Consider the following 14,799-nt stretch of genomic DNA (forward strand, 5'->3'; position numbering starts at 1 on the left):
AATAATGTCTGTTTACACCATTAAATTCTTATTCAGCAAGAGTGTTGATAACCATGGCATTGAGCACCTCAAAATCACCACCATTAATAATAATAGTAATAATAATAGGTAGTACTGTGAATGCAAAATGTGTTGATTTGACTGCTAACAATGGTTGTATTTTATTATTTGGAAATATTGTGTTTTTCGTGTGGAATGATTCTGGAAATCTGTGGAAAACATCAAACAAGAAAATAAATGAAAAGGTATATAAGCTATCTCAGAGTTGGACTTACATTTTTGAAGATCATTACCATAATCGTAACTGTCGGGAGATAAAAATTTTGACTTTCTGTTCCCCGCAGATCTCTCTCCATTCATAACTTGGGTTTTCTACCCCCATTGTCCTTTCCATGCCTCATTCACACTAAAATAGCTGCCTTTGTCGTTTCTCCAGAGGAACATTTCCACTTTCTCCTTGAGTGCAGAATAACAGTAGTATACGGTGTGCATTAGTATTTTCATATTGTCAGACAGTAGTTGGTATTCATTTGGTCAGCAATGACAGACTACTTGCTGTTGCTTCAGTTTAATATTGTGAGTACTCCATGTATCACTCATTAATAAAGCAAATAGTTTATAATGTGTAATTCACGTGGCTTGCCATAAACACTGACAAATCTGAATGTATAGTTTGTGTATGAGACACTGCATAATTTATCATACATTTTGGTAGGTGCCTGAAGTCATATTTGATATCGTGCTGCCCTAATATCTGCCAAACCATACTCGAAATCAACCCAAGGAATATGAGATGGCACCATCCTTTAGTTGTCTTAATTTGTTGAGCTTACAGTTGGCAATTTGCGTTCTGGGTGGTATAATTTTGTTAAATCAGTAACATTTTCCTTTTGTGTATTGTGTAGATACTTCAAGTCGGTAGAGGGATTTTCGTCCAGCACAAACCCTGCTATGTACACCAAAGTATTGAGAATTGTAATGTTGTGTTTGATGTGAAACCCATCTTGCTGTTGGGGCTAATGACCCTGAGACTGGCAGAGTGGCATCTGTTAACATCTTTAGAGAACTCAACATATTTAGGAATTAAGGAGATCACTCACCAAATAGTGGAGGCATTGAGTTGTCCCATAGGCACACAAAAAGAATGAAAACTTTGCTAGCTTTTGGAAGAGAGCCTTTGATGAGCTAGAGAATGTGTACACACACACACACACACACACACACACACACACACACACACACACACACACACCAAAGCTACCTACAGGAACATTTCTACTCTTCTAAAGCTCCCAAAGTTGTTAGCGATGCAGTTGTGAGGTAGAAACACTGAGGAACAGCCGAAGCTAAACCAGGACCAGGCGGACCTCATGTACTGACAGACAGGGAACATTAGGGAGGATTGATGTACAAAATCACAAGAAATCAACCGAAGGAATCACTTGTAAGTTCCAAAGTGCTACCAGCAGTTCAGCTAGCACAAGGACCATGCATAGAAAGTTAAAAGGAATAGGGAACAATGATTGAGCAGCTTCTCATAAACCACACATTCCTACAGTCAGCACTAAAAGACAACATGAGATGGTATAAAGAATGACTCCACTGGAAACAAGATTTAGAATAAAGTATCATACTGTACTCAGTGGCAATCTTCTGATGGAAGTGTTTGGGTTTGGGCATGCGTGGAGAACATTACCTGCTTATGGACAATAACATTCTGAAGTGTGTGGTCCTGCTTAGTCTCAACATGAACTCAGTGGAATGCCTTTGGGATGAGTTAGAATGTCAGCTTCACTCCAAACCTCAGCGACCAGCTTCACCACTTCCTTTGGTTTTGGCTTATTAGGAAAAGGGGGTGCCAGTCTTCCACACACATTTGGACACCTCATTGAAGTGTTGCCAGCAGAGTTCAAGATTTTATAAAGGCAAATTGTGGACACACTGCATATTTTTGATCAGATGTGTATATTGTGCCACCTGGATACAGATTCTGGGATTGCAGTTCAGCTGATGGTCTGAGGTGGGGATTGTGATGGGTGGGGTGGTTAGAGAGAGAGAGAGAGAGAGAGAGAGAGAGAGAGAGATGGTAAGGGGGAGGGGTTTGGGGACAGGTAGCTAGTGGCTTGGAGGGGAAGGCTACAGGCTTGGAGGATGGGAGGGGGGGCTGGGAGGAGGCAGGTTCATGGGGTAAACATGCAACACAGGGGCCATTGGAGATGGTGAGCTGCAACGCACCATGTATTACCTATCTGTACTCTAGGTTATCAGAGGATTTCTTCCGAAAGCTAGCAAAGTTTTCATTCCTTTTTATGTACCTGCCGACAAAAGCAATGTGTCTGGTATTTGGTCTTAAATTGTTGACCTTCTGCCCGAACTTTCCTTGCTAAATTTAGAATTCCACTAAATAGGTTCTTTGTGGCTGACTTCCTGTATTCTGAGTCCTTCCTGTCTAAACTTACCTCATTCATCTCTTCCTGTCTGTTTTGAGATTTGGAATATTGTCTGTTCTTCAGGATTCTGTTTTATTTTATCTGCAGTAGTGGGCAGTGAGATACTGGCCACAGTTAGAAGTCCTGTGTAGTGCTCACTGGACAATGTCCCTGTTTTCTGCTCAACCTGAAACATTGAGACCATCGCACAATGAATGCAACTCATTGTTAAAAGATTGGAGAAATGGGCAGACAGTAGCTGTATAAAGTTATCTCCAGAGTGAACAGTTGGTATTGAATTGAACTACCCATCAAGTTTTTACTGAAATTGAACTTAAACTGAGGGACAGTGGTCTCATTTTTAAAAATTTGCTGTGGTATCTAGGCCTCATTTCATACAAATTGTGATAAAAAAACAGGAATTTTTTAAATATATGGGCAATTTTTTTTAAATTGTTGGTACACATGTTTGCATTTTCAGCTGTTTTGAATATTTATTTTATTGTTGATTGTCGGAAAGTTATACGTGTTTTCAAGAGCTTGGTGAATTTACTTTTGAAAAAGATGGATCAAAGAATTAAATTCAATGGACTAAAGTGCAGCACTGCATTTGAAATATTGACTGTGGCTTTTGGTGAATCTAGTATGATCAAGATAAAGGTTTATGAGTGGTATAAACATTCAAAGAGTGTTGAGAAGATATTGAAGATGACAAGCACCCTGGACACCCAAGCACATCAATTACTGGTGACAGTGTGGAAGAAGTAAAGAAAATCATGATCGGAGAGAATTGCTGCTGATTTTGGCATGTCCCTGACTCACGCCAAGTAATTTTTTGAATGTTTTGAGCATGAAACATGTAGCAGCAAAGTTTGTTCCGAAATTTCAACCAAAAATGATGTTGCGCAGACATTGCTCAGGACCTGCTGAATGAAGTAGACAACAATCCTAAACTTGTAAAGAAGATTGTGACAGGTGACATACAGGGGTATATGGGTATGATGATGAAACTAAGTCCCAGTTGTCCCAGTGGAATATGCCTGAAGACTCAAAAAAATCAAAAAGTTAGGTCATGTGAAGGCTATTCTCACTGTTGTAGTCAATTACCATGGGATAGTGTACCATGAGTTCATGCCTTATGGTTGTACGGTCAATAAGGTGTACTACCTGGAAGTTATATGCAGTTTGCATGAAGTAACCTGAAGAAAAAGACCAGAACTGCGGTAAAACCAGTCGTGGAAATAGCATCGCGATAATGCTTCTGCTCACACCTCTGTGTGTGTGTGTGTGTGTGTGTGTGTGTGTGTGTGTGTGTGTGTAATTTTTTGGCAAAAAAACGAAACTGTTATGTTGCCTCAGCTATCATATTCATAGGGCATGGCTCCATGTGACTTCTTTCTATTCCCGAGGCTGAAGAGAACCATGAAAGGACGTCATTTTGCCACCATTGATGAGATAAAAACAGAATTGCTGAAGGAGCTGAACACCATAATGAAAATGGAGTCCCAGAAATGCTTACAAGATTGGAAAAAGTGTTGGCACAATAGTGTTACATCTGAGGGAATTACTTTTAAGGGGGCAAAGTTGATATTGTTGAATAAATAAAGATTCTTCAATAAAAACAAAAATTTGCTTTACTCTTTGATCACACCTCTTACATGTTACTGCTCCTGAAGAAGGTATTTAAATAATTTTGTAATACCTTAGCCACGGATCATAAGGATAAAACTCTCTTGTAAGAGTTTCATTACACCATTTTGTGGTGCCAGCTTATCATGTTATATAGCATTGGGGGAGATAATACAAACTTGACTGACTCAATTAATCGAGACCTGGGTATTAGTGATCAGTTGCTATGGGTTCTGTAGGGATGTAGAGAAAGCTAGGATGATCTCTTCTGACTAAGACACAAAGGATATTTCAGATTACCCAAGTAGTCAACAACAGGCGTTCATATTGTGCCTTGGGCAGGTATGTGCTGAGCAAAGTTGTGGAGGGATGGGAGGTCCCTATGGGGTTTTGACAGCTGTGTTAGAAAGTTGTCCTCAGACCAAAGATAGCTTCACTACAAATTGTCAAATGCTTGAAAATGAATAAAAATTTGATGAAGCCTAATTTATCATAATGAGAATTATTTATGAAGCAATCAACAATATGAAAGTAAAAGTATGTCCAGAAACTCTGTGACCATAATATTATCGAAACAGAGGATGACAAAGAGAAGTCTGAAATACTAAATTTCTTTCTTCAAAATTGTTTTACTGAGGTGGATAGTACTGTCAACCTTCCTTTCAGTGATTACAAAAATATCAAATGACAGATGTTGCAATTAATGACTGTGGGGTAGAAAAGCAACAAAAATCACTGAACAAATGGAAATAAACTGATCGGATTGTTACTTACATGATTCTATATACAGTCTATGAAATCACTTGCTCCTCTTTTAGCAATGGCCTGTGTACATCACTGGAGGAATGAAGCATTCAGTGATTAAAAAAGTGTTCAGGTTACTCCTACTTTCAAGAAATTATTGAAGAGGCGCATGTGCCTATAGGCCTGTGTCACAGACCACATTCTGTTGTAGGATTTTGGAACATGTTTTATGCTTTCATATTGAGACCTTTCTAGAGATTGGAAATCTCTTTAGTGTTGACAAAGAACGATCATATGAAACCCAACTCGTTGTGTCATCCACGAGATCCAGAAATTAGTATTTACTAGTGATAGTAGGGTAGGTGTGGGGGACAGTGAAGTGCTGCTGGGGAGTGTGCTGGGACGAGGTGGAGAGAGGGTATTCTTACATTCCATCCAGGATCATGTGTTAGTGGGAAGATGATAATTGACTGGAAATAGGTACAAGAAGCTGTAGTCATTCAAGCAAACAATCCGACTGTGGCACTCCTTGTCCTGATCATTGTATTCAGTGTCTCTCCTCACTGTTGTAGTCATCAGCATCAAGAAGCAACAGCAGCAGCTCATCACCGACAAACTACACTTCAGTTTTCTTGTGGCAACTGCCACTGATGAACGCTTCAGAACAGCTACCAAGATTAGCAAATGCTATTTGAGTGTGGGGAAGTCTGTTTCCTTATCTACTTTTATGTGATATGATTTTTATTCAACCTTTTACTAATGATTGCAGTTGTGAAGAACATCACGATCATGGGTGGTAGGGACGTGGGACAAAGGAACTGTGTACTGTCTCCCTTACATTGGCGTCAGGAGATACTGACAAGCACGCCAAGAGGTAATAAGGAATAGTACTATGTCATAACTACTGTCATGGTAGCACACCCCCAATATTCTCTTGCACTATCAAATAATAAAAAGGGAAAATTAATCTGAAAATGATGTAAGAATTCTACCATTCCATTGTTTGATGTTGTGGTTTTGAAATTGAAAAACTGTCAAGACATTTTATTTGGGTAGAAGTCTATCCAAAACCATTTTTGTTAACTTGCTCATCTGTGCAACTTCATGACAAAATTACTACTTCAGTACTGTGAAGAGATTCCTGCAAGTAAACTTGCAACAGTAGTTTCAGATTCAAGGTTATTATTGTAATTTTATACAAATTAAATATGACTGTATAATGAACTTTCCATCAGCGAAGTGTAGGATCTATGTTTAATGACAGTTCCTGACTGGTAAAAAAACTGTGGTCAAAGATTTGATTCAGATTAGCGTTGTTCTATCTGGCACTTAGATTTAATTTGCAAAGAAAATCCCTTGTCACAAGTATTGATGAACAATGTTGTTATTTTCTCTAACTTTTTTTACTTGCACAAATTTTTTGAGAGTATTCTTTCATCTCCAACAGTTCTATAAGATGTTTAATCAGTGTTTAGTACTATGACAGTATGCATTCCGAGATAAGAATATGATTTCAAAACATTGACAACCATACAAGAGTTAACAATAGTGCTTGAACAGAACAGCTTTCCTCCTTTTCCAACATCAGACGAGCTGCAAGGGCAATACACTGGTCATTGCATGTACTGTTGTTACGATATTGTCCAGTGTTTTAGTTTGCAGTACGTGTTTTTTTCTGTAATTGCAAAGCTAGCAGTTATCTTCATATGTATAGGAATTAGTAAAATAAGTTGTTGCCTGTGTAACATAATTGATAGGTGTACCTTTACCTTTCTATAATGGTTTTGAATACTTTTTGGTGGAATTATTACTTGTCATTTTTGTGTCAAGTGTGTTGGTAGTTAGTATATAATCTTGCAGAACTGAAACATATTGAAACAAATAGTCCAAATTCAGTTGATTGTTTTGTCCTTAGCTTTGCAAATCAGCTTCATTAAGATTTTCATAATTTGTGCCAAGATAATTATGGTTATTAGATTTATTTGTGAATTTACATGCTAATTTACCTCAGTCTTGAGAATATGTAAGTCTTGAGAATATGTAGAACACCACACACACATTTGTGGTTTGAGACTCATTTTCATTGATATAGGCAACTACAAAGAAGTTGGTTCTGTTCTTTCATAGGAACTGTTTGTAGTTCATAATAAATTGTGAAGTTGCAATTGTAAGTGACATCATTTATGTTGAGGGCCGAATGTCCACCTAAATTTCCTAGTATTCTTGTAGCTCTTTAATATGTATGAGAATGTGTGGCTTGGTGTGTGGATTAACGTGAAAACAAAAGCCTACTCATTTTATTGAATTTAGTTCAATGACACCAGTATGGACTTGCTTGTGACTTGATTTTGTACTGAATAAAATCTTCAGGTGGTTATCAGATGCCCACATCTTTTATTTAACTCTATATTCATTTATAGATGTGGTCTAGAAAGACAAATGATGCAGTTTTGTTCCTATCTGTATTGCGATTTCCCCAGTTTTATCACTAAGACATAAGATGAAATACACTTACGAAAAAGTAGTTAGTAGAACATTATCTGATGATTGAGGAAGTTTCTTGTAGTTCATAATTGAGAGTTGGGTGTGATGGGATGGAAGCCTGTGTCTTTCTTGCTTGTATGTCTTATATTTTGGCTGGGTATTCATGAACTATCTTGTCTGGGTATTATTTTCCATGTGAAGGTACATACTGCTTGAATTAGGCAGTGATGGTTTGTATCCCCAGATGGTGCTTTTCCTGCTGTTTGCTTTCTGTCCTTTCTGTGCAGTTCTAACCCAGTTTCTTGAAAGTTAGCATTCATTACATCCTCTCTGAATTGGCCCAGTGAAATCATTACTCGTATAAGTGACGCTATGTGCCATGTGAGTGTAAATGTCTGTGTATGGAGTTTTCAGTTCTCAACCGCCAGCAATAATTTTTACCTCATCTTAGAGCATTGTAATCCATCCTTCACTGAAAGAAACAAGTTGCACTTAATTAAGTTACTGGTAATAAGTCTGTGAGCTCAATGTTTGAGGCTAGATGTTTTTGTGTTATTTTGTTTATGTGTAAAGTTTACAACTGAAATGTCAGTTGTGGAGGAGCCCTTTTAAATGTTTTGTTTCATTAGTTACATTAACAGCTGTTAGTATTGTGACATGGCAAATTGTGCATCAGTTGCCTTCAGTGTTTGTATAATTGGCATGATCTGGGCATGGCTACATTGGTCAGCCATTTTTTTTGTGCGATGGGTTTGTATCAGTGCCACAGAGTCCTTGCACATTCTATTTCCTTTTCATTTTTAAATTTTTTTTAGTAGTTTCAGGTAATAGTCTTCTTCAGATCTCTATGGAATACTGTTAACCTTTGTTTTCCTTGCTGACAGTAGCTGTTTGGTTTTTAAGATTCTGCTGTTCAGCAAGTGCGAGGAAGAGAAGCTCGGAAGCCTGGTTCAGGCATCCAATGTGAACTGGGCCACACATTTACTGGAGAAACTGGGGTGCGGTACTGCCATGCCCACAGCTACAGGTACATAAAAAATTAAAAAAGAAAACTATTAATAATACTTTGTACAGTTTGCCATACATAATAAAATGTTGAAAGAAATGTGACATAATAGTGTACCAAATCACCAAAAGAACAAAAGTTATCATTGTAAGCATACTAATCTTTAGAATTTAGATACTGATCTGTTTGATTTTGTGATGTCGTGAAATGGCTGATCAGTTTACCGCCAAAATTAAATGCTCAGCTGACTAAACCAAGGATGCAAAACAACCCATTTCTCCAGTCATTAAAAAAAGAAAACTACATAATTGAATCAGGCTGACAGATTATTATAAAAGTTTGTACTTTTCTGCACAAGACTGTTTTGATAATTTGATGGATGTATGAGCTAGGCCAAAAACTGGTGTGACAAAACAGAAGCTGTGATTATCAGAGGCAGTCACAATGATACAAAGGCTACACTTAGTGTGCTTTAGAAGTAATGTTGTTACCTAATAGTTAGCAATAACAGAGCTTCACAGAGTAACAGTCAGATTAACAGTGCTGATAATTGCTGGTTAGGCCCTGGTAGTGAAAGAACAAAAAATGTGTTACCATTTATGTGACTTTTAAGATGACTGGGATTTTCCTGAACATCTGAAACACTCTGCAGTAGAAGCATCCCAAATGATTGCTGGGGAAGGAAGGTGGTGGAGGAGGTGGGGGGGGGGGGGAGATAGTCGGTACATGGCAACTCCGTCTTTAACTGCTCGGCACTTTGCTGTATTCTGATGAAATTCAGTTGAGAAAAACAATAAATCTGAGACTGAACTGCTGGTCAGTACTTACATCAGGAGGTGAAATGTTAGTACTGGTGAAGGATTTATACAAAAATCACACACTACCTAGCTATTGTAAACAGTATTTCCTTCCTCAAGAGGAGAGAGTGATTGTTTTGGGAAGATTATAAAGGAAGAGCAGATCGCTCGCACACTAAGGAGGGACCTGTTAGTTCCAAAAGATAGGTAACATGTCACTTTTATTTTTGTGTGTGTTTATTGCCAGCACTACACATTTTACTTTCTGAAGATAAGTAATGAACAGCAATTCTATCTCAAATTGGTTAGTTTTCATGAAAGAATATTAAATGAGGATAACATTTTACAGTGATCAATGTACAGTGATTACATATGTTGGAAATGTTAATTTATTTTGCTGAAATTGTTAGTTATTCAGACAGTTGCAGCATAAGGAAAAAGTATGAAATTTGCATCAATTTTGCTGTAATGAATTACTGTGGTGTGAATCCAAAGTGGTTTGCATTATTTGAAGTCCGTTCAGTTAGCATAGTGATGCAATTTTGTGAATGGAGCAAATGAAATTAATTTTAGACACAGAATGAAATGAAAATATTGCAGTTTGGAAGTAAAAAAATACTTATCTTGGCATTAGGTTCTGATAGTAAAGGCATAAATGAAAAAGATATGTAAACAATTACAGTTTTATCCAGTGATGTAACACTGTGTTGTCATTGACACCGAGGGAAGAGTACATGCAGTTATTCTTTTTTGTGTTTTTGCATGTGTTTCCATTGGCGATTATGCACGAGGTGTGTTAAAAATAAGGGAATATTAATTTTGTTGTATTTTTTAAAAATTTCTATACTTAAATGTTACCTGCTTCAAAATAGTCCTCGTTAGTTATACATCTGTGTCAACGCTTTTTCCCAGTCCCCGGTACACTTCAGGAGTTCAAGCTTTGTGATAGTTTCTTGGCTCTCTCAGGATGCATTTTTAATATCGTGTGTGTTTGTGGAATGATGGGACTTAAACTGGCGAATATGGAGTGTGGGGCATTATTACAGTATTGTTTCTGGAAACAAATTAACAAAAAAAAAAGCAAAGAATTGTGAGCGGATGCATTTATTGTGTTGCAAAAGGTATGTGAATTGTCTTCCCACAAATCTGGGCAAGCACACCCCACTCCCCTATCTTGCCACTCCCTCCAGTTTGTGTGTGAATATGTAAGTAGTACTCCTTATTGATCATTTGATCTTATGGCAAGATTTCATGGTGCACTATGCAGTTAGAATCGAAGAACACAGTGTGCATAACCTTAACATTTGACCGGAACTGTTGAGCATTTTTTCGTCTGGAATGCATCCGTTGGTACAATTGCACCTTGATTTTGCTGTCATATCCATAAACCCAGCCCTCATTATATGTTATGACACACTTCTGTAGTTCTGCATTATTTTTGACTTCACCTAGTGACTCAGAGCAACTTGCAATTGAATCTGTTTTTGTTACAAATTCAACAGTTTTGGAGCAAATTTTGCTGTCACATGATTCACATCCAAAATGTGTGAAAAAGTTTCAATGTATGAGCCAGTTGGTATGCCATTGTCATTAATGACTTCTCTGTATGTGATTTAATGGTCATTCATAATCATTTCCTTCACTTCTCCACAATTTCATCATTTGATGACCTGTGCCATTTGTCAGCTTCACCATCTTCACGAACTTTTTCGAACCAGTTCTACCATTTCTGTTCTTATACCAGAATTTGATACAAATTCTCTGATTTGTTTTTACACAAAATGAATAATCATTGATACTACCAAAACACTCGTAACCTTTTTGACAGTTGATAACACGCTAAGTATTCCATATTGCTAAAACTGTGCATATACTTTTCAGACATATTTACCAGTGCAGCAGGGAAAAGATCATGTGAATCAGACTAATACAGCATGTGGAATTAGAGAACTCCCATTACTTTTTGAACACACCTTGTTTGTGGTAATTAGGTCACGGGAGAGTGATTTTGGTGAATTACTGGGAGACTGTAGGAGGTGGGAAAGATCTAATACACCAGTAAAGAGGAAGAGAAAGGATGTTGTCTTGCAACAATGTCCAGCTATTTGAAAGAAAGGATGTTGTTATTTTTAAAAAAAATGACATCATGGAACCATCAAGAGCAGTTTGTTGATGTTGTCAGTGTAGATGTTTCACCTGAAAAGAGAGGGGGAGGGGGAGAGAAGATTTCAGAAAAAGAAAGTCTGATGGCATTTGTGCAAGTATCTTGTAAAAAATCTTGGAGAATGTATTACAACTTGCATACATATATTTGAGAAATTGTTACTTTGCCTCATACACATGCTTTTGATTTGTCATGCATATGTGTGTTAGGGAAGGAAGAGTACTTCTGAACCTATTAGGTATACCTCAGTCATCTCATTATGAGCAGATGTTCTAGATAGTCACCTGAAAAAGCTAATCGCGGTGTGCAATACAAACTAAGTTCTCTTGAGTTGGAAAAAAAAAACCACCCTCATTTTTTGTGTTCATAGAAAGTATAATGTTACTTTTATCTTTCTGGTGCAGCTTTTCCCACTTTTACAGGAAATTACCTTCCTTCCTATAAATACTTCATTGCATATTGTAAAATTGTGAAAATGCTAACCTGCAGTCATTTATTTCCTCATACATACAAGAATTTTCAGCTGCAATATAGCCTGCGTCATCTCTTTCCTACGAAATGGGACTCCTCTTTCAACATAGTGAAGCATTCCTCACCACCGGTGATATTGCTGGGAATTTCAGTAGTTACAGTTGACACTGGGACTGATCTCTTAGAAAACAATAAATTGACCAGTTGCTGAACAACACAGTTCCAGCCAATATATCACAGCAAAGCTAGGAATTTCAACACAGATCATGGCTCATATACCAGGATGGATCTCATATGTATAACTTGGTCTTAACATGCTTCCTTCAGTGGAACTTTCCTGCCGACCTCTTCCACACCAGTTATTCTTGGGTATTCGGAACAGTGAATTGAGGACCCTTCTGTTCCAAACTAGTGGTTGCTACCTGTCATCAGACTAAAATCATTCACACTCTTCAAACATAATTAAAGATATTGTACAGATGACAGAGGAAACTCATTCCCCTCTCTCTCTCTCTCTCTCTCTCTCTCTCTCTCTCTCTCTCTCTCTCTCAAGCCCATGTTACTTCGAGTGGGGGTGAGATCATCACTGTCACCACCATGGAACACTAATGGGTGTATTAGCAGTGCACTTAGCACATCATTCTATAGATGTGCGAAGAATCTTGATCATATCCATGACAATGGAATACACAGGGATTGACTCTGAGAGTTGACAGTTTTTGCAGTTCCTGTTAATAACACAGTTTTTGCAGTTCCTGTAAATAACATCATATTTACAGCTGGCCCGCTGTTTCATTCACACTGTGTATTTATGACCTCTGTATACACTACAGTGCTTCATCAGTGGGTGCTAATGTCTATTTACTTCATGGAGCCATATACAAGAGGACAGAAATGGGATTTTGAAGCATGGGTTCTTGTTCAAACCTGTGGAAACCGCAGTAACACACTACAGTGGAGTAAGGATTTTACATCCTCACTCTGAATTATTCTTAGGCATTGTTCTGTTATCTGGTGGGGTTGAGCAACATTGCTTCATAGGACTCTTGTTTGGGAACTACTAACTGACTTGACTACCACACTTGACTTCTAAAGAAGGAACTGTGCTGTAAAACGAGACGCCTTTGGTTTGCTGATGGGTTGACCTTATAGCTTCTTGTACTTAAATAAAAACCTTTTAACTTATTTTATGTAGGCTATGGATGTGTGGCATAGTGAACTGCTGCACTGTTGGTACGATGCCTGCTGTACCGATCCATTGCAGTGAGGTAAGGCTAGAAGCAGGAATGTTGACTTGGGTTAGTAATGGTAGACTCATTTATGTCATTTATGCAGCAACAATCCGTTGAGTGCCTGATAGTGCCTACTCTGTATAATGATGAAAACCTCCCTTTTGAGGTAGCCCATTGTGCAACACATTTTTGCATGTTCCGAGGCTGTATAGAGAGCACATACCTTATTAAGTACAGATGATTACTACATTCCAGTATTTCATGACTACCCCTGCTAAGGACTCATCTGTCCAGTTGATATGAGAACAACAACATTGTTGATTATGCAATATGGATAGGGAGATTCATTGAGCACACTTCATTTTTATGACCAAGTTTGTAGCCCTCATCCAAACCGTGGAATGTATGTGACTAAGGAAGAAAAAGTCTCTCTTATGCTGTGATTCAGTGAGCTGCCTCCAACCACTGGATAAATTTTACCCATGGCATTCGCTGGTAGTGCATATCCTCAGTCTATTTTATGAGCTTCACAAGATAGAAACACCAATGAAACTGCCTGAAGGTAATTATTATTTTACAAAATTTACAACGATCACTTAAGACTTCTACTACCTGGTATATAGACTGAAAAACTACAACTTCATCTCACTCTCTTGGAAGGAATCCATTTTACAGTCCAAATTATACAAGCTACACACAGCTGACCCATAGCATCAATGTGAAAGACTCGTCCCATTTTGGTTGGTGTCCATCTAACAGGAATGCGTAATTCATTAGCCTGACAGCTCTGAGGAGGGAGACTGGACACCTCTATGTCTACATATTAGCAGACTATGAAACAGAAATCCAACAAATCCATCACTTCATCTGGAAAAGTAAACTTTGCATGAAAATCTGAGTTTCTACCGCCTGCACACAAACGTGCAGAGATATGGAGGCTATAGTTCTTTTTTTTTCTTCTGAGATAAAGCTGCATTTACAAACTTTTTGGAGTTGCAAGTTTTTAAATGTATTTTTGTTCGTGTAACTGATAGGTTAGTAGGGTTATTAATGTGTCTCATTTCTTTTACAGGACTTTGTACTCTAGTCTATATAAGTGTCACATTTCTACAGTCATTATACTGCATATAGACAGCTCCGGAATTACAACATGTTTGTTTACAGTAACATGTTATTTCGTGTGTGCATCAGATTTCTTAAGCATTTGAATTAAAACTTCCTTTTTAAAGATGACTTGTCATTATTGTTGACTCATACACACTGCACGTTAACTTAGTTGTGGCATAATTTGTTCAGTTCTTTTTTGTCGCATTGTGCTCTTGTCATTCAGACTGTATCAGTAGCGATTCGTCGCATTGGTTTGTGTATCTTCATGACTGAATGCTTTTCTCTGAGAAGTCATCACTTCTGCTGTGGGATATTCAGTTTTGAGTCATCTCAGAAACCATGAAATTAGTGCCAGTAGGAAAAAAGATCTCCATGTGTAATTCACAGTGTAGTAATTTCGGTTTGGCTACTTGGTGGAGTTTGTTGTATCATAAAATAGTCTTGTGGTCCATGTTTCTGCTTTGTTGTTGCTCATAAGAGAATAATTTACCTGAAATTGTCACAACTATCAGCCACATCCATATTATTAAGTGTAGGGAATAAGTGTGTTGAAGCACACTGGTGTTTATTTTGTAGAAGTTTTATTAATTGTTAAGTTTTTAGTCATGTGTTGACATTTTTGGCTCATTGATTGGTGCATGCAGAATAAAGTGGAATGTGTATGTAGTTCATGATCGTTAGAAGATAATGAAGAACCAACACAGCACTGTACGTATCTGCATGTATGCTATTTTGC

At 37.7% G+C, this 14,799-nt stretch overlaps 1 protein-coding gene across 5 annotated transcripts in view; it reads left to right on the forward strand.

Moving 5' to 3' along the window:
• The window catches only part of LOC124789456 (CCR4-NOT transcription complex subunit 7), a 151,841-nt gene that overhangs the window by 24,390 nt on the left and 112,652 nt on the right, over positions 1 to 14,799 (forward strand). For 3 of the 5 annotated variants that reach the window (XM_047256818.1, XM_047256820.1, XM_047256819.1), the window contains one exon: positions 8,190 to 8,313. The exons of 1 other annotated variant lie outside the window; for it this stretch is intronic. In XM_047256818.1, the coding sequence (XP_047112774.1) occupies positions 8,190 to 8,313 (124 nt within the window). Of the gene's footprint in view, positions 1 to 8,173; positions 8,314 to 14,799 lie in introns of all 5 variants that reach the window. One more of the 5 variants, XM_047256822.1, reaches the window with a different exon arrangement.

The sequence above is a fragment of the Schistocerca piceifrons genome, chromosome 3 (genome assembly GCF_021461385.2).
Source record: "Schistocerca piceifrons isolate TAMUIC-IGC-003096 chromosome 3, iqSchPice1.1, whole genome shotgun sequence".
NCBI lineage: Eukaryota > Metazoa > Arthropoda > Insecta > Orthoptera > Acrididae > Schistocerca > Schistocerca piceifrons.